This window comes from Pristiophorus japonicus, chromosome 9, assembly GCF_044704955.1.
Source record: "Pristiophorus japonicus isolate sPriJap1 chromosome 9, sPriJap1.hap1, whole genome shotgun sequence".
In the NCBI taxonomy this organism is placed as follows: Eukaryota; Metazoa; Chordata; class Chondrichthyes; family Pristiophoridae; genus Pristiophorus; species Pristiophorus japonicus.
In genome coordinates this window covers 209,011,361-209,036,194 of record NC_091985.1, presented here as the reverse complement: position 1 = coordinate 209,036,194, position 24,834 = coordinate 209,011,361, and the positions used below count along the sequence as shown (strand labels likewise).

The 24,834-nt window shown below is 46.2% G+C and overlaps 2 protein-coding genes across 2 annotated transcripts in view; both read right to left on the bottom strand.

The window, feature by feature from the left end:
- The window catches only part of LOC139274101 (zinc finger protein 420-like), a 506,104-nt gene that overhangs the window by 331,756 nt on the left and 149,514 nt on the right, over positions 1–24,834 (bottom strand). The gene's annotated exons all lie outside the window — the stretch shown is intronic.
- On the bottom strand, positions 2,030–23,006 carry LOC139274100 (zinc finger protein 271-like). Its single transcript, XM_070891145.1, has 2 exons — positions 22,932–23,006; positions 2,030–3,390 (listed from the first exon to the last, which is right to left on the bottom strand). Exons 1-2 carry the CDS (start codon positions 23,004–23,006, stop codon positions 2,101–2,103), a joined length of 1,365 nt encoding a protein of 454 aa, XP_070747246.1. The 3' UTR covers positions 2,030–2,100.

Below are 24,834 nucleotides of genomic sequence, written 5' to 3'. Positions count from 1 at the left end.
CTGCCACTGTCCCTTTTATTCCATGGGCTTCGATTTTGCTGGTATTGGTAACACGCCTGGGATCATAGCAAGGGGATTTGAGTACAGGGGCAGGGAGGTGTTACTGCAGTTGTACAGGGCCTTGGTGAGGCCACACCTGGAGTACTGTGTACAGTTTTGGTCTCCTAACTTGAGGAAGGACATTCTTGTTATTGAGAGAGTGCAGCGAAGGTTCACCAGACTGATTCCCGGGATGGCGGGACTGACATATCAAGAAAGACTGGATCAACTGGACTTGTATTCACTAGAGTTCAGAAGAATGAGAGATCTCATAGAAACGTTTAAAATTCTGACTGGTTTAGAGAGGTTAGATGCAGGAAGAATGTTCCCAATGTTGGGGAAGTCCAGAACCAGGGGTCACGGTCTAAGGATAAGGGGAAAGCCATTTAAGACCGAGATGAGGAGAAACTTCTTCACCCAGAGAGTGATGAACCTGTGGAAATCTCTACCACAGAAAGTTGTTGAGGCCAATTCACTAAATATATTCAAAAAGGAGTTAGATGTAGTCCTTACTACTAGGGGGATCAAGGGGTATGGCGAGAAAGCAGGAATGGGGTACTGAAGTTGCATGTTCAGCCATGAACTCATTGAATGGCGGTGCAGGCTCGAAGGGCTAAATGGCCTACTCCTGCACCTATTTTCTATGTTTCTATGGCTAAACATAAAACCCAGTCTGTTGATCACTTTCAGCTACTGGACTTAGCTTGTGCCCCAGAGCATCTCTTCCACCTTCAATGTGTGAATAGAGCATCATGCCTGCAAAGCTGGTTTAAGTTTATATCCACGCAGCAAATATATTTAAGAAAAGTCTGTTGGCCGATGAGAAACTGTTCAGGTGCCAGCGTGCTGCTGGTTTGCCTGGCATTTTGCCTGTAATGGGAAATAACTGAACATTTCTCCCAGTGTAACTTTTGCTGTAATGAAATGTGTTTTTAATAAGCCTTAAGTCCTTGCTCATGTCTGCTGCAGTTGTGTAGAAAGAGAATGTGTGAAGTGATGGTGTTTGTATGGAGATGTGAAGCAAGGAAACGGTATCTCTGTGTGTGACAGTGACGCAGCCTTGTGGTCACAAGGAGAACCAGGCACCGATATCCTTGTGGTCATGGTTTGAGCAGGTCAGTTCACCAATGCTCGAGCTAAGGGGTGCCAGGGATCGGCAGCAGCAGCAGTAAATACAATCTAAATGTAAATTCTGATGTAGTTTATCTTCATTTATTCCTATTTTAATAGCTTTTGCTGAATGTGGCCCATACCAAGAGTCAGGATATTGGATCAGGCCCACCTGAGTTTGAAAATGAGTTTGACACCCCTGAGGTAGACAATGTCAACCGGATTCCCCCATCCACCAACCTAACAACTTCTTTACAAACTCAAGCTAGTTTGTAAGACATGACCTTTTTTACTGGAATCCGTGTCCAATGGCTTCTTCCCTTACCCCATGATCGAAAACAGCATCTCTCGGGATCCCTTCAAGTATCTTCCCGGTGATCGAGGTCACATTGGTGGGCCTTCAGTTCCCGAGCTCTGATTTGTGCCTAATTTGCAAAATGGAAACTACGTGTGCTGCCTTCCATCTCAGGGAACAACCCATGACTCTACTGAGCTGTTGGAGATATGGGCTGACAGAGCACCCGTCCCATCTCTTTAAAACACCCTTGGGTGGATAACATCCGCACCTTACACCCGTCAAGATTAACCCGCACGGTGACTTTGCTGTCAGTGAAGAGAGATGAAAAAGACCAAAGTGCCGTTTGCCCCTCTCAGTGTGGCCCTGAAGGACTGTGTCCAGGCTGAAGTTCTCTCCCCATACAATCCTCCCCCAGATTGTCCTCTCTGAGCTCCAGCCAGGTGATGCTAAATACTCGGGCGGGAAAGTCAAAAATCTACAGAAATGTGTTGAAAGCAACTCTAATTTATTTATATATATCCTAAATATCAAATTCCAATCCAGTTACAGGAGTTATTAATTTCAGCGGAAACAAACCCCAACTTTCAGAATAAACACGATTCAGCCGGGATGTGATTAACAGCAGCAATAACAGCAGAATCCCACCCCTGCAGTCACTTGTGAGCTCGCTTGTGTGTCAGCAGATGGGATAATCGAGTGAATCCCTCCCCACACTCTGAGCAGGTGAACGGCCTCTCCACAGTGTGAACTCGCTGGTGTGAGAGTAGGCTGGATGTCTCAGTGAATTCCTTCCCACAATCGGAGCAGGTGCACAGCCTCTCCCCAGTGTGAACTCGCTGGTGTTTCAGCAGGTTGGATGACTGAGTGAATCCCTTCCCACACTCAGAGCAGGTGAACGGCCTCTCCCCAGTGTGACCTCGCTGGTGTATCAGCAGGTTGGATGACTCAGTGAATCCCTTCCCACACTCAGGGCAGGTGAACGGCCTCGCCCCAGTGTGAACTCGCTGGTGTGTCAGCAGGTGGGATGATGTAGTGAATCCCTTCCCACACTCAGAGCAGGTGAACGGCCTCGCCCCAGTGTGAACTCGCTGGTGTGTCAGCAGGTAGGACGATGTGGTGAATCCCTTCCCACACTCAGAGCAGGTGAATGGCCTCTCCCCAGTGTGAACTCGCTGGTGTGTCAGCAGGTGGGATGATGCAGTGAATCTCTTCCCACACTCAGAGCAGGTGAACGGCCTCTCTCCAGTGTGAACTCGCTGGTGTGTCAGCAGGTGGGATGATGCAGTGAATCCCTTCCCACACTCAGAGCAGGTGAACGGCCTCTCCCCAGTGTGAACTCGCTGGTGTTCCAGCAGGCTGGATGACCGAGTGAATCCCTTCCCGCAGTCGGAACAGGTGAACGGCCTCTCTCCAGTGTGAACTCGCTGGTGTATCAGCAGGTTGGATGACTGAGTGAATCTCTTCCCACATTCAGAGCAGGTGAACGGCCTCTCCCCAGTGTGAACTCGCTGGTGTCTCAGCAGGTCGGATGATGTAGTGAATCCCTTCTCGCAGTCGGAGCAGGTGAACGGCCTCTCCCCAGTGTGAACTCGCTGGTGTATCAGCAGGTTGGATGACTGAGTGAATCTCTTCCCACATTCAGAGCAGGTGAATGGCCTCTCCCCAGTGTGAACTCGCTGGTGTCTCAGCAGGTTGGATGATGTATTGAATCCCTTCTCGCAGTCGGAGCAGCTGAACGGCCTCTCCCCAGTGTGAACGCGCTGGTGTTCCAGCAGGCTGGATGACCGAGTGAATCCCTTCCCGCAGTCGGAGCAGGTGAACGGCCTCTCCCCAGTGTGAACTCGCTGGTGTCTCAGCAGGTCGGATGATGTAGTGAATCCGTTCCTGCAGTCGGAGCAGCTGAACGGCCTCTCCCCAGTGTGACCCCGCCGATGTGTTTCCAGCTGGGACGGGCATTTGAAACGTTTCCCACAATCCGCACATTTACACAGTTTCTCCCCAGTGTGACTGCACTTGTGTCTCTCCAGGTTGGATGATCGACTGAAGCCTTGTTCACACACAGAGCACGTGCATCCTTTCTCCCCGCTGTGAACAGTGCTTTTTGCTTCCATGGTCAAAGGCCGATGATATTCAGGTCCCGACGATTCGAGTGGCCGTCAGATCTTAATGTGATGTTTGGTTTGAGCCTCCGGTCGACAAATCCTCCCCGTTTAATACCCTGTAAAATGAATTTCAAACAGGAAAAAGGTTGGGTGAGAGAAAACCCACAAAAACACTAAGGTAGGTTGTGAAATTGAGCTGAATGAACCTGGCTATTTGTGCGGCCATCAGCAGAAAAAAAGTGACCATGACAGCTGTCGGATTGTCATAAAAACCCAACTGGTCACTGATGTACTTCAGGGACGGGAACCCACCACCTGGTCTGGGCCTACACAAGACTCTGGCCTCGATGGGTAGAGGGAGAGGTGGGTGGGGTGAAGGGGAGGGACTTTATACATCTGCAACTCGACCAGAACTTTGACAGAACCTCCCAAACCCACAATCTCTCCCACTTAGATAGACCAAGGCACCAGGTGCTTGGGAAATCCATCACCTCCAAGTTCCCCTCCAAGTCTCCCACCATCCTGACTTGGGCATATATCACCGTTCCTACATTGTCACTGGGTGAAAATCCTGGAACTCCTCACCTAACAGCATTGTGGGAGGACCGTCACCACACGGACTGCAGCGGTTCGAGAAGAAGGCGCACCATCACCTTGTCAAGGGGCAAATGGAAATTGGAAATATATTCTGGCCTTACTAGCGACACCCACATCCCAAGAATAGATTAAAACAAATCTGTACATTGAAAGCCTCTACAGATGTACTTGTTCCTAAACCAATACTCTTCCACATTGTGCGGAACCTAGTGTCTGTTTCGCAACCTAATCTCCCCTAGAATCCAACGCCATTGACAGTCTCTCATCGGAAATTGTTGTGTACCCGACTGGGCTCAGAGGTACTGGGGATTAAACCCAGCAGCTTCTAACCCCCCTCCCCCGCCCTCACCCCTCCCTCTCCACTCCAGCTCAAACTGATGCAACAAACAGACCCACACAGGAGGCCAGGGAGCGACTTCTGCATCCAGCGCCCACCCTGATACAGAGCGGCTCTGGATTGGTCGCTCTGTGTTTCCAGTATCGATGCACTTAAGATCAGCAAATGAGGGAGAAGGGAAGAGGCTTATTCTAATAGAGTTAGAACCATAGAATCAGATAATGGTTACAGCATGGAAGTAGACCATTTGGCCCATCGAGCTCGTGCCAGCTCTCTGCAAGAGCACCTCAGCCAGTTCCACTCCCCCGCTCTTACCCCACAGCCCTGCAACTGTTTTTCTTTCAGGCACTTATCCAACTCCCTTTTGAAAGCCGTGATTGAGTCTGCCTCCACCACCCTTTCAGGCCGTGCATTCCAGATATTAACCACTCGCTATGCAAAAAGGTTTTTTCTTGTGTCGCCTTTGGTTCTTTTGCCCATCACCTTAAATCTGTGTCCTCTGGTCCTCAACCATTCAATAAGATCATGGCTGATCCGATCATGGACTCAGTTCCACTTCCCTGCCCACTCCACATAAACCTTTACTCCCATATCGCTCAAAAATCTGTCTATCTCCACCTTAAATATATTCAATGACCCAGCCTCCACAGCTCTCCGGGGCAGAGAATTCCACAGATTTACAACACTCAAGAGAAGAAATTCCCCCTCATCTAAGTTTTAAATGGGCAACCCCTTATTCTGAAACTATGCCCCCTGGTTCAAGATTCCCCTATGAGTGGAAACATCCTCTCTGCATCTACCTTGTCAAGCCCCCTCAGTATCTTTTATGTTTCAATAAGATCACTTCTCATTCTTCTGAACTCCAATGTGTATAGGCCCAAACTACTCAACCTTTCTTCATAGGTCAACCACCTCAACTCAGGAATCAACCTAGTGAACCTTCTCTGAACTGCCTCCAATGAAAGTATATCCTTCCTTAAACACTGAGACCAAAACTGAATGCAGTACTCCAGGTGTGGCCTCATCAATACCTGTACAGTTGTAGCAGGACTTCTCTGCTTTTATACTCTAACCCCCTTGCAACCCCAGCTTCTTCAGTCTGTCCAGGTAACTGAAGTCCCTCATCCCTGGAATCATTCTCGTAAATCTTTTCTGCATCCTCTCTAAGGCCTTCACATTATTCCTAAAGTGTGTTGCCCACAATTGGGCACAATACTCCAGTTGAGGCCGAACCAGTGCTTTGTACAAGTTCATCATAATATCCACACTTTCGTACTCTATACTTCTATTTATAAACAGAGATACTGTCTAATGTAATATAAACAGGGACAGGGTCTGGTGTAATATAAACAGGGACAGGGTCTAATGTAATATAAACAGAGGCAGGATCCAGTGTAATATAAACAGGGACAGGGTCTAGTGTAATATAAACAGGGACAGAGTCTAGTGGAATATAAACAAAACAGGGTCTAGTGTAATATAAACAGAGACAGGGTCAAATGTAATATAAACCGAGACAAGGTCTTGTGTAATTATAAACAGTGACAGGGTCTAGTGTAATATTTAAAATTATTCCCGGTGACATGAGCTAGTGAGTACAGAAATAGGAAGATAGAGCAGATGACTGCGTGACTGGAGAGATGGTGCAGGAGGGAGGGCTTTAGATTCCTGACGCATTGGGACCGCTTCTAGGGGAGGTGGGACATGTCCAAACCGGACGAGTTGCATCTCAACAGAGCCAGGACTAACATCCTCGCGGGGGCATTTGCTAGTGCTGTTGGGGAGGGATGAAACCAGCTTGGTAGGGGGATGGGCACCTGAAAATAGATTCATTAGGGAGGGAAGTAAAGCTGGAATTAGAAAGCAAAAATGTAGAAAGTGAGTTTGAAGGACAGAGGAAAAAAGAAAAAAGGGTAAAAAAACAAATTTAAAAGCTCTCTGTCTAAATGCACATAACATTCATAACAAAATAGATGAGTTGACGGCACAAATAGATACAAATGGGTATGATCTGATAGCCGTTACAGAGATGTGGTTGCAAGGTGACCAGGATTGGGAACTGAATATTCAGGGGTATTTGACAATTCGGAAGAACAGACAGAAAGGAAAAGGAGGTGGGGTAGCTCTGTTAATAAAGGATGGGATCAGTGCGTTAGTGAGAAATGATATTTGCTCAGAGGATCAAGATATTGAATCAGTTTGGGTGGAGATAAGGAATAATAAAGGGAAAAAGTCACTGGTGGGTGTAGTCTATAGGCCCCCTAACAGTAGCTACACTGTTGGACGGAGTATAAATCAAGAAATAATGGAGGCTTGCAATAAAGGAACGGCAATAATTATGGGTGATTTTAAACTTCATGTTGATTGGACAAGGCAAATTGGTCAGGGTAGTCTTGAGGAGGTGTTCATAGAGTGTATCCGGGATAGTTTCCTTGAACAGTACATTGCTGAACCTACTTTCCTGCACCAAGATGGCCGCCGTTAGCCTGGGTTTGCGAGCGGGAGAAAGCCCCGAAGATGCAACCGCCGATATTGCGGTTATTATTCCGGGATGGCGGCGGGCACCGGTTGTTTATGAAGCCTCCTCAGCTCCCCGCTGATCCATTGCTCCCCTCCAACCCGCTGAAAATGACAATTCTGAGCAGCCAATGCGAAACGTGTCTCTTCCGCCATTACACGAATAGCGCATGCTCCAAACCCAGCCTCGATCCGCGCCTGCGCACTGACTTCCTGTGTCTCGGTGCGGCACATTCTCCCCGCGGGGCATGCTGGCCAAAAGCGCCGCCATTACCAGTCTGAATTTTTGACTGGAGCAGGATTTACTGTGATTGCATTGGACACTGAACCATGTTCATTCTGGCAGTTATTGCTTGTTTTTGATGATCTTAATAACCCCTATATATGAGCTAGGGATTAATATTGTGTATAAATATGAAATAAATCAGCGTTGTTTCAAACAGTGTGTCGAATATTTGAAGCAAAAGAGAGAAAGAAGAAAAGTAAAAGTGGAGGGCAGAGAAACCCAAGGCAAAAATCAAAAAAGGCCACATTGCAGCACAATTCTAAAGGGGCAAAGTGTGTTAAAAAGACAAGCCTGAAGGCTCTGCGCCTCAATGCAAGGAGTATTCGTAATAAAGTGGACTAATTAACTGCGAAGGCAGCAATTAACGAATATGATATAATTGGCATCACGGAGTCATGGCTCCAGGGTGACCAAAGCTGGGAACTCAACATCCAGGGATATTCAGCATTCAGGAAGGATAGACAGAAAGGAAATGGAGGTGGGGTAGCGTTGCTGGTTGAAGAGGAAATTAACGCAATAGTAAGGAAGGACATTAGTTTGGATGATGTCGAATCTGTATGGGTGAAGCTGCGGAATACCAAAGGGCAGAACATGCTAGTGGGAGTTGTGAACAGACCACCAAACAGTAGGAGTGAGGTCGGGGACAGCATAAAACAAGAAATTATGGATGCATGCAATAAAGGTACAGCAGTTATCATGGGCGACTTTAATCTACATATAGATTGGACTAACCAAACTGGTAGCAATACGGTGGAGGAGGATTTCCTGGAGTGTATTACAGATGGTTTTCTCGACCAATATATTGAGGAACCAACTAAAGGGCTGGACTTCCTCGACTGGGTGATGTGTAATGAGAAAGGATTAATTAGCAATCCTGTTGTGCGAGGGCCCTTGGGGAAGGGTGACCATAATATGGTAGAATTCCTTATCAAGATGGAGAGTGACACAGTTAATTCAGAGACGAGGGTCCTGAACTTAAGAAAAGGTAACTTCGATGGTATGAGACGTAAATTGGCTAGAATAGACTGGCTAATGATACTTAAAGGGTTGACGGTGGATAGGCAATGGCAAACATTTAAAGATCATATGGATGAACTTCAACAATTGTACATCCCTGTCTGGTGTAAAAATAAAACGGAGAAGGTGGCTCAACCGTGGCTAACAAGGGAAATTAAGGATAGTGTTAAATCCAAGAAAGAGGCATATAAATTGGCCAGAAAAAGAAACAAACCTGAGGACTGGGAGAACTTTAGAATCCAGCAGAGGAGGACAAAGTGTTAAATTAGGAGGGGGAAAATAGAGTAGAAGTGGAAACTTGCTGGGAACATAAACACTGACTGCAAAAGCTTCTATAGATATGTGAGGAGAAAAAGATTAGTGAAGACAAACGTAGGTTCCCTAGCAGTCAGCTTCAGGTGAATTTATAATGGGGAACAAAGAAATGGCAGACCAATTGAACAAATACTTTGGTTCTGTCTTCACGAAGGAAAACACAAATAACCTTCCGGAAATACCAGCTGACAGAGGATCTAGTGAGAAGGAAGAACTGAAGGAAATCTTTATTAGGTGGGCAATTATGTTAGGGAAATTGATAGGTTTGAAGGCCGATAAATCCCTGGGGCCTGATAGTCTGCATACCAGAGTAATTAAGGAAGTGCACTAGAAATAGTGGATGCATTGGTGATCATTTTCCAACAGTCTATCGACACTGGATCAGTTCTTATGGACTGGAGGGTAGCTAATGTAACACCACGTTAAAAAAAAAAGAATGGAGAGAGAAACAGGGAATTATAGACCGGTTAGCCTGACATCAGTAGTGGGGAAAATGTTGTAATCAATTATTAAAGAAATAATAGCAGCGCATTTGGAAAGCAGGGACAGGATTGGTCCAAGTCAGCATGGATTTATGAAAGGGAAATCATGCTTGAGAAATCTTCTAGAATTTTTTGATGATGTAACTCGTAGAGTGGACAAGGGAGAACCAGTGGATGTGGTGTATTTGGACTTTCAAAAGGCTTTTGACAAGGTCCCACACAAGACATTTGTGTGCAAAATTAAATCACATGGTATTGGGGGTAATGTACTGACGTGGATAGAGAACTAGTTGGCAGACAGGAAGCAGAGAGTCGGGATTAATGGGTCCTTTCCAGAATGGCAGGCAGTGACTAGTGGGGTGCTGCAAGGCTCATTGCTGGGATCCCAGGGGACATAATCTAAGGATAAGGGGTAAGCCATTTAGGACTGAGCTGAGGAGAAACTTCTTCATTCAGAGAGTTGTTAACCTGTGGAATTATTTGCCGCAGAGAGTTGTTGATGCTAGTTCATTGGATATAGTCAAGAAGGAGTTAGATATGGCCCTTGCGGCTAAAGGGATCAAGGGGTATGGAGAGAAAGCAGGAAAGGGGTACTGAGGTGAAGGATCACCCATGATCTTATTGAATGGTGGTGCAGGCTCAAAGGACCGAATGGACTACTCCTGCATCTATTTTCTATGTTTCCATATTTCTCCGTGATCAGAGGAGAGTAGTTGATTTTCTGTTACCGACTGTTCAATTTTAGTGCTTTTTCTTACTCTAACTTATATCACTTCTCACCTAGTTCGCCTTCTATCATATCAAACCTCAAACTTGTTCCGTTTGAGTACATGACTTGTGGTTGTAGTGGACTTAACTGCAGTGCCTCACTGTAAACTCAGCGGAAATCCTTTGAACCAACCCTTTATTGGACTGTCTTGCATAATATTTGAAATCCGTTACTTTCTGTATCAGTTAACCTATTTTTGGAACCAATTTCATTTTAAAAACTCGTCCACACATTTTGCACGTGATAGCCTGTGAAATATTTTAATATTTGTAATTGTCATTGTCACAAACTCCGTTCCTGAGCCACCGACTCCATCTTCTGTCTGATGCTCAACCAGACTATTCGCAACCTTGGTGTCATACTTGACCCCGAAATTAGTTTTTGACCACATATCCTATGCGCAGCATAACTAAGATTGCTTAATCCACCTCTGAAACATCGCCCGTCTACACTCTTGCCTCAGGTCATCCACGCCTTTGTCACCTCTGGACATGACGATTCTAACGCACTCCTCCCACATTCTACCCGACATAAACTAGAGTTGATCCAAAACTCGGCTGCCCATGCCCTAACTCGCAACAAGTCAAGCTCACCCATCACCCCTGTGCTCGCTGACCTGCATTGCCTTCTGGTTAAGCAGTCAGTGGGTGTGGTCTAGTCATGGGTGGAGATTTCTCTGTATCTGACCCGTGTTGTACGTGTCCTGGGAGTACTTGAGGCAGAGTAGAGGAAGATATACTCTGTGTCTAACCTGTACTGTACCTGCCTGGGGAGTGTTTGATGGGACTGTGTAGACGGAGCTTTACTCTGTATCTAACCCATGCTGTACGTGCCCTGGGAGTATTTGGGATATTGTAGACTGTGATTTACTCTATCAACCCTGGTGTTGTTTGGGATAGGATGGAGTGAGATTTACTCTGTATCTAAGCCGTGCAGTAGCAGTAGCCATGAAATCAGTAGTAGAGAAAATGCTGGAATCTATTATTAAACACGTGGTAACAGGGCACTTCGGAAGTAATAAAAGGATTGGGCAGAATCAACACGGATTTATGAAGGGGAAATTGTACTTGATGATCCGATAGTGTTTTTTTGAGGTTGTTGTTGGTGTTTCGGGCAGCGGGTAAAGCCCCTTCGGAATTTTGCATTCCTTACTGCCACTTGATCGGCTCACGCTTTTCCCACAGACAAGAGACAAACATTTCTCTTTCCACATTCAAAGGCCGATGATATTCATGTTGCGGTGGATTGAGTGACTGTCAGATCTTGGTGATGTTTGGTGTGAGTTTCCCATCTACAAATCTTCCCTTTCTAATCCCCTGTAAAAGGAGTTTACAAAAATCATCACTGAGGACAGGATAGAAATTCAGAACAGTCAATTCTAGTTTCTATGGTACACACATTCCTCTCTGGTGTCCCCACAGCTGTAAATCCCTATCACACACATTATGCCTACTCCCCATGCTAAAATCCAAACCCATTACATCATCTCCAACATTTTTTCCTTCTTGATGGGGGAGATAGGGAGAATAAAGGGAAATCCAAACCCGATAGTCCGTACATCCGGGTCCCGAGACCAGTTTCCACCAGTTTGACGGAGCGCGCTCGAAGGACACGTGTCATGGGACAACGGCCTGATTGACGGGAGCTTCCGACCAATGGGGAGCGAGTGGAGCGGCCTGGAGCAGCGAGCCAGCGGGTCCTCCAACCAACAATCGGGCAGCCCGAGGGGCGGGACTTGAGCCGCAGCGCACGACTTTGTGCAGTCCCTTGTTCAGCGCCTGGGGCCAGGGAAGGCTGGGGGCCTTTATTGCCCTTAGTGGACACAAGGCTCTGGGGCTCACAACCCACTGGCTCACATTTTAATATAGACATTTTAAATTCATCAATAAAAGGGACAGGGTCTCTAATTAAGAACATAACATAAGAAATAGGAGCAGGAGTCGGCCACCTGGCCCCTCGAGCTTGCTCCGCCATTCAATAAGATCATGGCTGATCTGATCATGGACTCAGCTCCACTTCCCTGCCCACTCCCCATAATCTTTTACTCCCTTATCACTCAAAAATCTGTCTATCTCCACCTTAAATATATTCAATGACCTCGTCTCCACAGCTCTCTGGGATGGAGAATTCCACAGATTTACAACCCTCAGAAGAAATTCCTTCTAATCTCAGTTTTAAATGGGTGGCCCCTTATTCGAAGACTATGTCCCCCAATTTTAGTTTCCCCTATGAATGGAAATATCCTCTCTGCATCCACCTTGTCGAGCCCCCTTCATATCATATGTTTCGATAAGATCACCTCTCATTCTTCTAAACTCCAATGGGTATAGGCCCAACCTACTCAACCTACCTTCATAAGTCAACCCTCTCATCTCCAGAATCAACCTAGTGAGCCTTCACTGAACAGCCTCCAATGTAAGTATAATCCTTAAATACGAAGCCCAAAACTGTACGCAGTACTCCAGGTGTGGCCTCACCAATACCCTGTACAGTTGTAGCAGGACTTCTCTGCTTTTATACTCTATCCCCCTTGCAATAAAGACCAACATTCCATTTGCCTGCCTGATCACTTGCTGTACCTGCATACTAACTTTGCGTTTCATGCACAAGGACCCCAGGTCCCTCTGTACTGCAGCACTCTATAATTTAAATGGAGAAAAATTGCAATGACCTTTTCTATTTTTTCTGCCAAAGTGGACAACCTCACATTGTATCACATTGTATTCCACCTGCCAAATGTTTGCCCACTCACTCAGCCTGTCTATATCTCTTTGCAGATTTCATGTGTCTCCTCTCCTCACAATTTGCTCTCCCATCCTTTTTGTATCATCAGCAAATTGGCTACATTACATTCGGTCCCTTCATCCAAGTCATTAATATAGATTGTAAATAGTTGAGGCCCCAGCACCGATCCCTGCAGCACCCCACGAGTTACCATTTGCCAACCGGAAAATAATCCATTTATTTCGACTCTCTGTTTTCTGTTCGTTAGCCAATCCTCAATCCATGATAACCCCGGGAACTTCTATCTTGTGCAGTAACCTTTTACGTGGCACGTTATCAAATGCCTTCTGGAAATCCAAATACACTGGTTCCCCCTTATCCACCCTGCTCGTTACATCCTCAAAGAACACCAGCAAATTTGTCAAACATGATTTCCCCTTCATAAACCCATGCTGACTCTGCTTGATTGAATTATGCTTTTCCAAATGTCCTGCTACTGCTTGCTTAATAATGGACTCCCAACATTTTCCGAACGACAGATGTTAGGCTGAATGGTCTATATTTCCTGCTTTTTGTCTGCCTCCTTTTTTAAATAGGGCGTTACATTTGTGGTTTTCCAATCCGTTGGGACCTCCCCAGAATCCAGGGAATTTTGGTAGATTACAACCAATGCCGCTACTATCTCTGCAGCCACTTCTTTTAGGACCCTACAATGCAAGCCATCAGGTCCAAGAGACTTGTCCGCCTTTAGTCCCATTATTTTACCGAGTACTACTACTTTAGTGATAGTTCCTCCCTCCCAGTGCGAAAGTGGTGAAGGGAGTGAATGAAGAAGGTGGTGGGTGGGGTGCCAATCAAGCGGCTGCTTTATCCTGAATGGTGTCGAGCATCTTGAGTGGTGCTGCAGCTGCACTCATCCAGGTACGTGGAGAGTATTCCATCACATTCCTGACTTGTACCTTGTAGATGGTGGAAATGATTTGGGGCATCAGGTGATTGAAAGTGATTTGACCAATTGAGGGTAAGGAAAGAAGCATACATTAAGTAGATAAACAACAGGGTAGGGCATGATAAGGGAGAATACAAAGGAGATCAGGAGAGAAGTAAAAAAAAAAATTAGGAAGGCAAAGAGGAAATATGAAGTGAAATTATCAAGGAACATAAAACAAAATTAAATATTTTACAGGAAGGTAATAGAAAAGGAAGGTTGGGTGAGAATAGGGCCACTAAAGGATAGACAGGCAAGGCCACAAGTAACGATAGCGAGATGGCAGAAATATTAAATCATTATTTTGCTTCGGTATTTAGATAGAACAAGTGGACATGACATGAGTAATGAGAAATGCATTTAAAATAAAGAAAGGGGATACATTAAATAAACTAATCAAACTCAGGATAAAACCCCTGGCATCCACGTATTTTAAAAGAATCTAAGGAAGAGATATCAGAGACATTACTGCACATATTTAATAATTCTTCAGAAAAAGGTGTATTGCCAGAGGACTGGCAAACAGCTAACGGAGTATCTATATTTAAGGAGGAGAATAGAACATGTCTAGATAATTACAGACTAGTCAGCTTAACATCGGTGGTTGGAAAAAATAATGGAATCCCTACTAAAGGAGAAAATAGAACGTCTAGAAATAAAAAGTATAATAATGAATAGTCAGCATGGATTTCAAAAAAGGGAAAACTCTGCTTGACTAAACTTATTGAATGTTTTAAAGTAGTAACAGAGAGAGTAGACAATGGTAATGGAGTAGGTTTAATTTATCTAGATTTTTGAAAGGCCTTCGATAAGGTACCCCATAATAGACTAATGAATAAGGTCAGACAATAGAGTGTCACGTGACAAGTGGCAAAATGGGATGCAAGCTGGCTGCAAGACAGAATGCAGAGAGTGGCAGTAAAGGGTAGCTATTCACAGTGGCAGATGGTGGGTAATGGTCTTCCACAAGGATCAGGGCTGGGACCACTGCTGTTCATATTAACTATTTAGACTTTGAAATCAAAAACACAATTTCTAAATTTGCGGATGGTACCAAATTTGCGGGGGGGGGGGGGGGGGAGTGAATACTGAGAAATGCGACAAATTACAGGAGGACATTAATTAACTTGCAGAATGGGCAAATAATTGGCAAATGAAGTTCAACACATAAATGCGAGGCAGTACATTTTGGTAGGAAGAATAGGAAGGTCACTTATTACTTGGAAGGTGCAAGTCTGGGTGGGGTAGAGGAACAAAGGGATCTTGGAGTACAGATACACCAATCACTAAAAGTTGTGCCACAGGTTAGCAAGGCCATAAAAAAGCAAACCAAGCACTAGGCTTTATTTCTAGAGGGATAGAATTGAAAAGTAGGGCCGTTATGCTGAACCTGTATCAAACCTTGGTTAGACCATATTTGCAGAGTACTGCGTGCAGTTCTGGTCACCAGATTATAAAAAGGATATAGAGGCACTGGAGAGGACGCAGAGAAGATTTACAAGGACGATACAAGAAATGCGATATTAATATCAGGACAAGCATAAGAGGGAGAAGGGAGCAGAGGATTATGTTGTTAGATTTAGATGAGGAAAGACAGGAGGAGGTGCGAGTGGAGCATAAACGCTAGCACGGACTAGTTGTGCCGAAAGGCCTGTTTCTGTGCCGTACATCCTGTGTAAAGTCAGTTGTGAATAACCTTGTGCATTAATTTTCCAGTTTTATGCCATGAAAGAATCCACAGGTTAACAGGTTAATTATTTACATCAGTTTTTCTTACTAATGAATTGAATAGATTGGTCGATTGGTTTTACAATAGTCGTGATTACATGCTTTCATTTCATTTATCTTCTTATTTGAAGTCCATATGAATAATATTTACGTGTACTCTTGTCTGGTATAACATAAGAAATAGGAGCAGGAGTAGGCCTGCTCCACCATTCAATATGATCATGGCTGATCTGATCATGGACTCGGGTCCACCTCCCTGCCCGTTCCCCATAACCCCTTATTCCCTTATCGTTTAAGGAACTGTCTATTTCTGTCTTAAATGTATTCAATATCCCAGCTTCCACAGCTCTCTGAGGCAGTGAGTTCAGGGTGTAAATGAGGGGATACATTTTTGCACAGCGAGTTATGGTGATCTGGAGTGCCCTGCCTGAAAGGGTGGTGGAAGCAGATTCAATAGAGAATTGGATAAATTGTTGACTAGGAGACATTCACAGGGCTCTGGAGTAAGAGCAGGGGAGTGAGACTAATGGGACAGCTCTTTCAAAGAGCCAGCACATGCACGATGGACCGAATGGCCTCCTCGTGTGCTGTGTTTTTCTACGATTCTAGGTGCTGACAGCAGAGTCGGGGCTCTGTTAAAATTAGAAGGATTAAAATGTGAATTTTAAAATAAATTCTTAGCTGGACCAATTGTTTTAACCTCACTTCATAATGGTGCAGTTGATACAAAGCTGAAGTGGAGTCAAACTCTCTCCTGGCCCATGGTCAATGGAAACTATTGATCTTCAACGTAACTCTGCACATCTCCCCTCGCCATCAATCTCAAACTGCTTTGCATCAACACAGTATGTGGCATGACTGTCCCAATCACACTGAGCCAGGACATACTGAGTTAAGTCATGCAGAATCAGCTGAACTATGAACAGAAGTACTGAGCTTTCTATACTTCAACAACATTAGATTCACAGTAAGATTCCTGCCCTCCTCCAGCTCACAAGATATCCTGAAATTTAAATAAAATGCAAAGTCAGGCAACACCAAGTTTCCTACTGGGAAGGAGAGCAGGGGAGTTCTCCCCAGTATCCTGGGTCAATATTTATCCTTCAACCAACATCACTAAAACAGATGAGCTGGTCATTGTCACATTGCTGTTTGTGGGATCCTGCTGTGCGCAAATTGGCTGCTGCCATTCCTACTTTACAACACTGACTACGCTTCAAAAGTACTTCATTGGCTGTAAAGCACTTTGGGATGTCCTGAGCTTGTGAAAAACACGATATAGTCTTTCTTTCTACGGGATTAACACACACCATTATTGCAGCATGACATGTCCTCTGTTAGAAACTGTCAGACACAAGTCAGCGACAGTGTGTGACTGAGATAGTCCTGATACAGCATCATTTCCTGTTGTTGCTGACTCCATCATTTCTTACCCATACTCCAGCTACGAGCAGATTCTTCACACTACAAGTCTAATTTAAGCACACACATACACACCTTACAATAGATGACAGCCCTCCTCACAAAAACAGAAGATCCCATGCACAGATTGTCTTTAACCCATGACTAAGATTACCCTCCATTATATTATGGGGATTATTTGCATCCCTCCTCCACCTCACCATTTCCCCTCCTCATCCCATCCCCCTTCCCCAATGTACATTGGGCCCATACGCTCCGGAGTTAAGAAGAAAGAGAGGTGTTCTCATTGAAACACAAGATTCTGAGGGAGATTGACAGGGTAGATGCTGAGAGGTTGTTTCCCCTGTCTGGAGAGTCTAGAACCAGGGGACATAGTCTCAGGATAAGCGGTCGGTCATTTAAGACCGAAATGAGGAGAAATTTATTCGCTGAGAGGGATTTGAATCTTTGGAATTCTCTAACCCAAAAGGCTATGGATGCCGAGTCTCTGAGTATATTTAAGGCTGAGATTGATAGATTTTTGGACTCTGGGGGAAATCAAGGGATATGGGGATTGGGCGGGAAAGTAGAGTTAAGGTCAAAGATTAACCATGATCTTATTGAACGGGGGAGCAGGCTCGAATGGTAAAGGGGGGGGGGGTGACCCTGATAATAAAGGATGACAATAAAGAATAATAAAGAACCTAGTTTCCCCTTAATTGCATCTATGCTATTCTCCTCAACAACTCCATGCGGCAGCGAATTCCACATTCTCAACACTCTCTGGGTAAAGAAGTTATCCTCTTAAAACTGTGCCTTCATAGAGTGTGACAGGAGAGAGGTAATTGCACCAAGACTTGCCCCCAACTACTCCTGTCTATGTTTCCGTATTACCAATTTGTTTTTTTAAGACTCCGAAGGTAATGGGTTTAAGTCCTGCTCCAGAACCTTGAGCACAAAATCTAGGCTGACACACCAATGCAGTGCTGAGGGAGCACTGCACTGTCGGAGGTGCCGTCTTTCAGATAAACTCTTAAACCGAGCGCCCGTCTACCCCCTCAGGTGGATGTAAAAGATCTCATGGCACTATTTTGAAAAGCAGGGGAAGTTATCCACAATGCCCTGGCCAATATTTATCTCTCAACCAACATCAACAAATACATATTATTTGGTCGCTGTTTGTGGGAGCTTGCCGTGTGCAGATTGACGGCCATGTTTCCCACATTACAACCACAAGTACACTTCAAAAGTAGTTCCAGATCACAACAACTCGCTGTGTTTAAAAAAAAGTTTCATTTCACCCCACTTCTTTATTGAATTGGTGTCAACACTGAGCCACATGAGGAGATATTAAGACAGGTGACCAAAAGCTGCGAAAAGTGGTAGGTTTTAAGGAGCGCTTTAAAGGAGAGGGGTAGAGAGGCAGAGAGGCTTAGGGAGAGAATCCAGAGCTCAGGGTACAGGCAGCTGAAGGCACGGCTGCGTTTTGTTAATTTAAAAATTATACGTTGTATCGTGCCCATTCCAAATAACAGACTTGGCAGGTACGTAATTAGGTGCATTTCCTTCCAATAGATTAAACATTCGATCTGTCCCCTCTGCAGCACATCCTGTACCCACTAGCCAGGACTGTGGCTCACTCACTAGGCAGCAGACCCTGTCATTGCAAACACAATTTCAATGAGTTTCCCCTCTGCAACGATCCACAACAAAATTAAACACGTTTTATATATAGTACAGACTGGAGCAAACACATAACCCTCCTCTCCTCTTCAATCTCCCCTCCCCTCATCCCAGCCCTCACCTCCCAACGCCTCCCTCATCCCAGCCCTCACCTCCCATCCCCCCCTTACCCCAGCTCTCACCTCCCATCCCCCCCTTACCCAAGCCCTCACCTCCCATCCCCCCCTTACCCCAGCCCTCACCTCCCATCCACCACTCATCCACCCCTTACCCCAGCCCCCACCTCCCATCCACCCCTGACCCCAGCCCCCACCTCCCATCCACCCCTTACCCCAGCCCTCACCCACCATCCCCCCCTTACCCCAGCCCTCATCCACCATCCCTCCCTTACCCCAGCCCTCACTCCAACCCTCATCCCCCATCCTAACCCTCCCATTCCCCCCAGTCCTCACACCCACCCCCCCTTACCCCAGCCCTCACTCCAACCCTCATCCCCCCATCCTAACCCTCCAATTTCCCCCTCCTCCTCATCCCCCATTCCCCCCAGTCCTCACCACCATCCCCCAGCCCTCGCCCCCCATCCCCCCTTACCCCAACCCTCACCTTCATCCCCCTTACCCCGGCCCTCACCCCCCATAGAAACATAGAAAATAGGTGCAGGAGTAGGCCATTCGGCCCTTCGAGCCTGCACCGCCATTCAATGAGTTCATGGCTGAACATGCAACTTCAGTACCCCATTCCTGCTTGCTCGCCATACCCCTTGATCCCCCCAGTAGTAAGGACTACATCTAACTCCTTTTTGAATATATTTAGTGAATTTGCCTTAACTACTTTCTGTGGTAGAGAATTCCACAGGTTCACCACTCTCTGGGTGAAGAAGTTTCTCCTCATCTCGGTCCTAAATGGCTTACCCCTTATCCTTAGACTGTGACCCCTGGACTTCCCCAACATTGGAAACATTCTTCCTGCATCTAACCTCTCTAAACCAGTCAGAATTTTAAACGTTTCTATGAGATCCCCTCTCATTCTTCTGAACTCCAGTAATACAAGCCCAGTTGATCCAATCTTTCTTGATATGTCAGTCCCGCCATCCCGGGAATCAGTCTGGTGAACCTTCGCTGCACTCCCTCAATAGCAAGAATGTCCTTCCTCAGATTAGGAGACCAAAACTGTTCACAATACTCCAGGTGTGGTCTCACCAAGGCCCTGTACAACTGTAGCAACACCTCCCTGCCCCTGTACTCAAATCCCCTTGCTATGAAGGCCAACATGCCATTTACTTTCTTAACCACCTGCTTTATCTGCATGCCAACCTTCAATGACTGATGTACCATGACACCCAGGTCTCATTGCACCTCCCCTTTTACTAATCTGTCACCATTCAGATAATAGTCTGTCTCTGTTTTTACCACCAAAGTGGATAACCTCACATTTATCCACATTATACTTTATCTGCCATACATTTGCCCACTCACCTAACCTATCCAAGTCATTCTGCAACCTCATAGCATCCTCCTCACAGCTCACACTGCCACCCAACTCAGTGTCATCTGCAAATTTGGAGAGACTACATTTAATCCCCTCATCTAAATCATTAATGTACAATGTAAACAGCTGGGGCCCCAGCACAGAACCTTGTGGTACCCCACTAGTCACTGCCTGCCATTCTGAAAAGTACCCATTTACTCCTACTCTTTGCTTCCTGTCTGCCAACCAGTTGTCAATCCATATCAGCACACTACCCCCAATCCCATGTACTTTAACTTTGTACATTAATCTCTTGTGTGGGACCTTGTCGAAAGCCTTCTGAAAGACCAAATACATCACATCAACTGGTTCTCCCTTGTCCACTCTACTGGAAACATCCTCAAAAAATTCCAGATTTGTCAAGCATGATTTCCCTTTCATAAATCCATGCTGACTTGGACATATGTCACCTCTTTCCAAATGCGCTGCTATGACATCCTTAATAATTGATTCCATCATTTTACCCACTACTGAGGTCAGGCTGACCGGTCTATAATTCCCTGTTTTCTCTCTCCCTCCTTTTTTAAAAAGTGAGGTTACATTGGCTACCCTCCACTCCATAGGAACTGATCCAGAGTCTATGGAATGTTGGAAATTGACTGTCAATGCATCCGCTATTTCCACCTCCTTAAGTACTCTGGGATGCAGTACATCAGGCCCTGAGGATTTATCGGCCTTCAATCCCATCAATTTTCCCAACACAATTTCCCGACTAATAAGGAATTCCCTCAGTTCCTCCTTCTTACTCGACCTTCTGACCCCTTTTATATCCGGAAGGTTGTTTATGTCCTCCTTAGTGAATACCGAACCAAAGTACTTGTTCAATTGGTCTGCCATTTCTTTGTTCCCAGTTATGACTTCCCCTGATTCTGACTGCAGGGTACCTACGTTTGTCTTTACTAACCTTTTTCTCTTCACATATCTATATCCCCCCCACCCCCCGGAGCATAAAACCAGGCGACCGCTCTCAGCCGCTCCCACCGGCTCCAGCGCAGCGTCACTGGCGCCCGGCTCAAACACACTGCTCGACCTCCAAGTCCCACTGAGGCCCGGGCCCGCCCCGGAAACCCGCCTCCCTCACTCTGAGTGACAGGCACTCGGGCCAATCACCTTCCCCCGGGAGAGCCCAGCCCCGACAACCCACCTCCCTCACTCTAAGTGACAGGCGCTCTGGCCAATCCCCTTCTCCAGGACTGCCCCGCTCCGGAAACCCGCCTCCCACACTCTGAGTGACAGGCGCTCCTACCAATCCGCATCCCCGGAGAGCCCCGCACGGGGCCGCCCCTGAGGCGCTGAAGTGGGTTGAGCGAGGCTCGCGCTCGGAGCTTGGTGGTTGGGTTTAAATGTTGAATGTTTAACGGGCGGTGACCTTTGCCCCTGGGTCCCACTCCAGGACATTGTGACGTATTTACTGAGGCTCCCAGAGCTCGGGCCTTACACTAAACCTCCATCAGATAAAGGTCCTCCAGCAGCCTGTTCCCGCTGGGCCGGGCCGCGCAGCACTGCCCCCCAGTCAGCAAGGTCCACGGCGTGGGCCCTGGACACCGGCCGGGGACCATTTCCCAAAACACGGGAGCCTCTTATCAACAAGGGCCGGCATTGACCACCAGATCCAACACCGCCCCCAGTGCGCCAGTGCAGCCTTCGGCCGCCTGAGGAAAAGAGTGTTCAAAGACCAGGCCCTCAAACCTACCACCAGGCTCATGGTCTAAGGGCTGTAGTAATACCCGCCCTCCTGTATGGCTCAGAGACATGGACCATATACAGTAGACACCTCAAGTCGCTGGAGAATTACCACCAATGATGTCTCCGCAAGATCCTACAAATCCCCTGGGAGGACAGATGCACCAACGTTAGCGTCCTCGACCAGGCCAACATCCCCAGCATCAAAGAACTGACCACACTCGATCAGCTCCGCTGGGCAGGCCACATTGTCCGCATGCCCCAGACATGAGACTCCTAAAGCAAGCGCTCTACTCGGAACTCCGTCACGGCAAACAAGCCGAAGGAGGGCAGAGGAAACATTACAAGGACACCCTTGAAGCCTCCCTGATAAAGTGCAACATCTCCACCGACACCTGGGAGACCCTGGCCGAAGACCACTCGAGGTGAAGAAAGTGCATCCGGGAGGGCGTTGAGCTCTTCGAATCTCAACGCCGCGAGTGTGAAGAGGTCAGGCGCAAGCAGCGGAAGGAACATGTGGTAAATCAGTGCCACCCACCCCTTCCTCCGACGAATATCTGTCACACCTGTGACAGGGTCTGTGGCTCTCGTATTGGACTGTTCAACCACTAAAGAACTCATATTTTAGGAGGGTAAGTAAGTCTCCCTTGATTCCGAGGGACTGCCTATGAAAAAAAAGAGGGATTGGCGGGACAATAACAACAACTTGTCTTTATATTGCGCCTTTATCACAGTAAAAGGTCCACAGGCACTTCACAGGAGGGTCACAGATTGTTTTGTCTATTCCGGGGTGGATCTGCGATTGTCACCGAATCGGCCTCCCACAATATCTACAGAATCCCGGGAATACCCGCAATCTCCCCAACAATGGTCTTTATCATCATCGGCGGTCCCTGGAACCAGGATGACTTGCTTTCACATGGGTTTGCAGTTGTTTCAATGAAGGAGCCGATATTCCAGTCCTGAACTCCAATTGAAGGGTGGAAGATGCCTGTGCCTGGTTTGTTTTAATTTGTGATTGACAGAGCTCGGCCTTTATCCAGCGGCAAGGGTTAACCAGGACAGCAGGAGACCTGCTCTGCTGCAAGGATCTAGTGCGCACACAGTGTGGGCAGGCCCGTGCTGCCCCTGGGCCCTCGGCTCTTCTGGGCCCCGTACCCTCATTCACCGCACCCCCGCCACGATTTCTCACCGTTCCTCCGCCACGATCTCTCACCGCTCATCCGCCCCGACCTTCCCGCTTCTCCGCTGTACCTGCACCCCGCCGATGTTCCTGCCCACGCACCAAACTGCGACCTGGGTTTTGATGATGTCATCCAGTCGCCCACCTTGAAGCTGTCGCACACTTGTAGCAGTTCACTCTGGAAGCTGCAGTGGTATGCTCTTTTATCCTCCTGACCCATGGTGGCTTTTTTTTTTTCAAAAATATACTTTATTCATATAAAATTTTCACAATACATTGGAAAATAGTTCAATACCTTGCGGTCAGCAATTCCATACAATTCATTTAGATGCTGACAGCAATTCCATACGATGCACTACCGTGCATTTCATTTCAGGGTACAGTTTAGTACAATCCGTAAATCACGTTACATGTAGTACTGTGCAAATAAGGGTATTACATGGAGCAGATAATAACAGGTTTACATTACATTCCAGGATACATTTCAATACCGATCACGAATCATGTTACATGTAGCACTATGCAGACGAAAGCAGTACACGGAACGGATGAGAATATGTCCTCTCGCAGGTCGGGATGACCCACAATGTTCCAGGACCCTCGCTGCTCTTTTATCCTCCCGACCTGCGGTGGTGTCCTCTCGCAGGTCAGGGTGGCCCACGATGAATGAATGCCCCGGTAATAGGTTGCCCTGATGGCGACGCTCAGATGTAATTATTTCTGTGGTGCCAACTTTAATATTCTCCTGAAAGTCCCACTACAATCCAGTTCCAGTTCCATTGAGGGTGTAAAAGAAAAAATAGTCACCCGTGGCTAACTAAAGAAGTAAAGGACGGTATCCAATTAAAAACAAGGGCATACAACGTGGCCAAAACAAGTGGGAGGACAGAAGATTGGGAAGCTTTTATAAACTAGCAAAGAATGTCTAAAAAATCATGAAGAAAGGGAAGATAGACTATGAAAGTAAACTAGCACAAAATATAAAAACGGATAGCAAGAGTTTCTATAGGTATATAAAAAGGAAAAGATGGCTAAAGTAAATGTTGGTCTCTCAGAGGATGAGAACGGGAATTAATAATGGGGATCATGGAGATGGCAGAAACTCTAAACAAATATTTTGTATTAGTTTTTATGGTAGAGGACACAAACAATATTCCAACAGTGGACAGTCGAGGGAATATAGGGGGGGAGGAACTGATCACAATCACTAAGAAGTAAGATAATGGGACTAAAGGCGGGTAAATCCCCTGAACCTGATGGCTTGCATCCTATGGTCTTAAGAGAAGTAACAGCAGGGATAGTAGATGCATTGGTTATAATTTCACAAAATTCCCTGGATTCTGGGAGGTCCCAGCCGATTGGAAAATGGTAAATGTAATGCCCCTATTTAAAAAGGAGACAGACAAAAAGCAGGAAACTAGACCAGTTAGCCTAACATCTGTGGTTGGGAGTCCATTATTAAAAAAGCAGTAGCAGGATATTTGGAAAAGTATAATTCGGTCAGGCAGAGTCAGCATGGATTTATGAAGGGGAAGTCATGTTTGACAAATTTGCTGGAATTCTTTGAGGATGTAACGAACATGGTGGAAAAAAGGGAACCAGTGGATGTGGTGTATTTGGACTTCCAGAAGGCATTTGACAAGGTGCCATATAAAAGATTACTGCGCAAGATAAAAGTTCACGGGGTTGAGGGTAATAGATTAGCATGGATAAAGGATTGGCTAACTAACAGAAAACAGAGTTGGGATAAATGGGTGTCGCTGGGACCCCAACTATTTACAATCTATATTAACAACTTGGAAGAAAGGACCGAGTGTAACATAGCCAAGTTTGCTGATGATGCAAAGATGGGATAAAAAGCAATGTGTGGTGAGGAGGACACAAAATACCTGCAAAACGACATAGATAGGCTAAGTGAGTGGGCAAAAATTTGGCAGATGGAGTATAATGTTGGAAAGTGTGAGGTCATGCACTTTGGCAAAAAAAATCAAAGAGCAAGTTAAAATTTTAATGGAGGAAAATTGCAAAGTGCTGCAGTACAGCAGGAC

Excerpts from the sequence above, each read along its gene's own strand:
- LOC139274100 (XM_070891145.1), bottom strand. The coding sequence starts at position 23,006 with ATGGGTCAGGAGGATAAAAGAGCATACCACTGCAGCTTCCAGAGTGAA. Across the intron at positions 3,391-22,931 it reads AAGTGTGCGACAGCTTCAAG|CTGGAAACACATCGGCGGGG; the intron begins GTGGGCGACTGG and ends TGCCCGTCCCAG.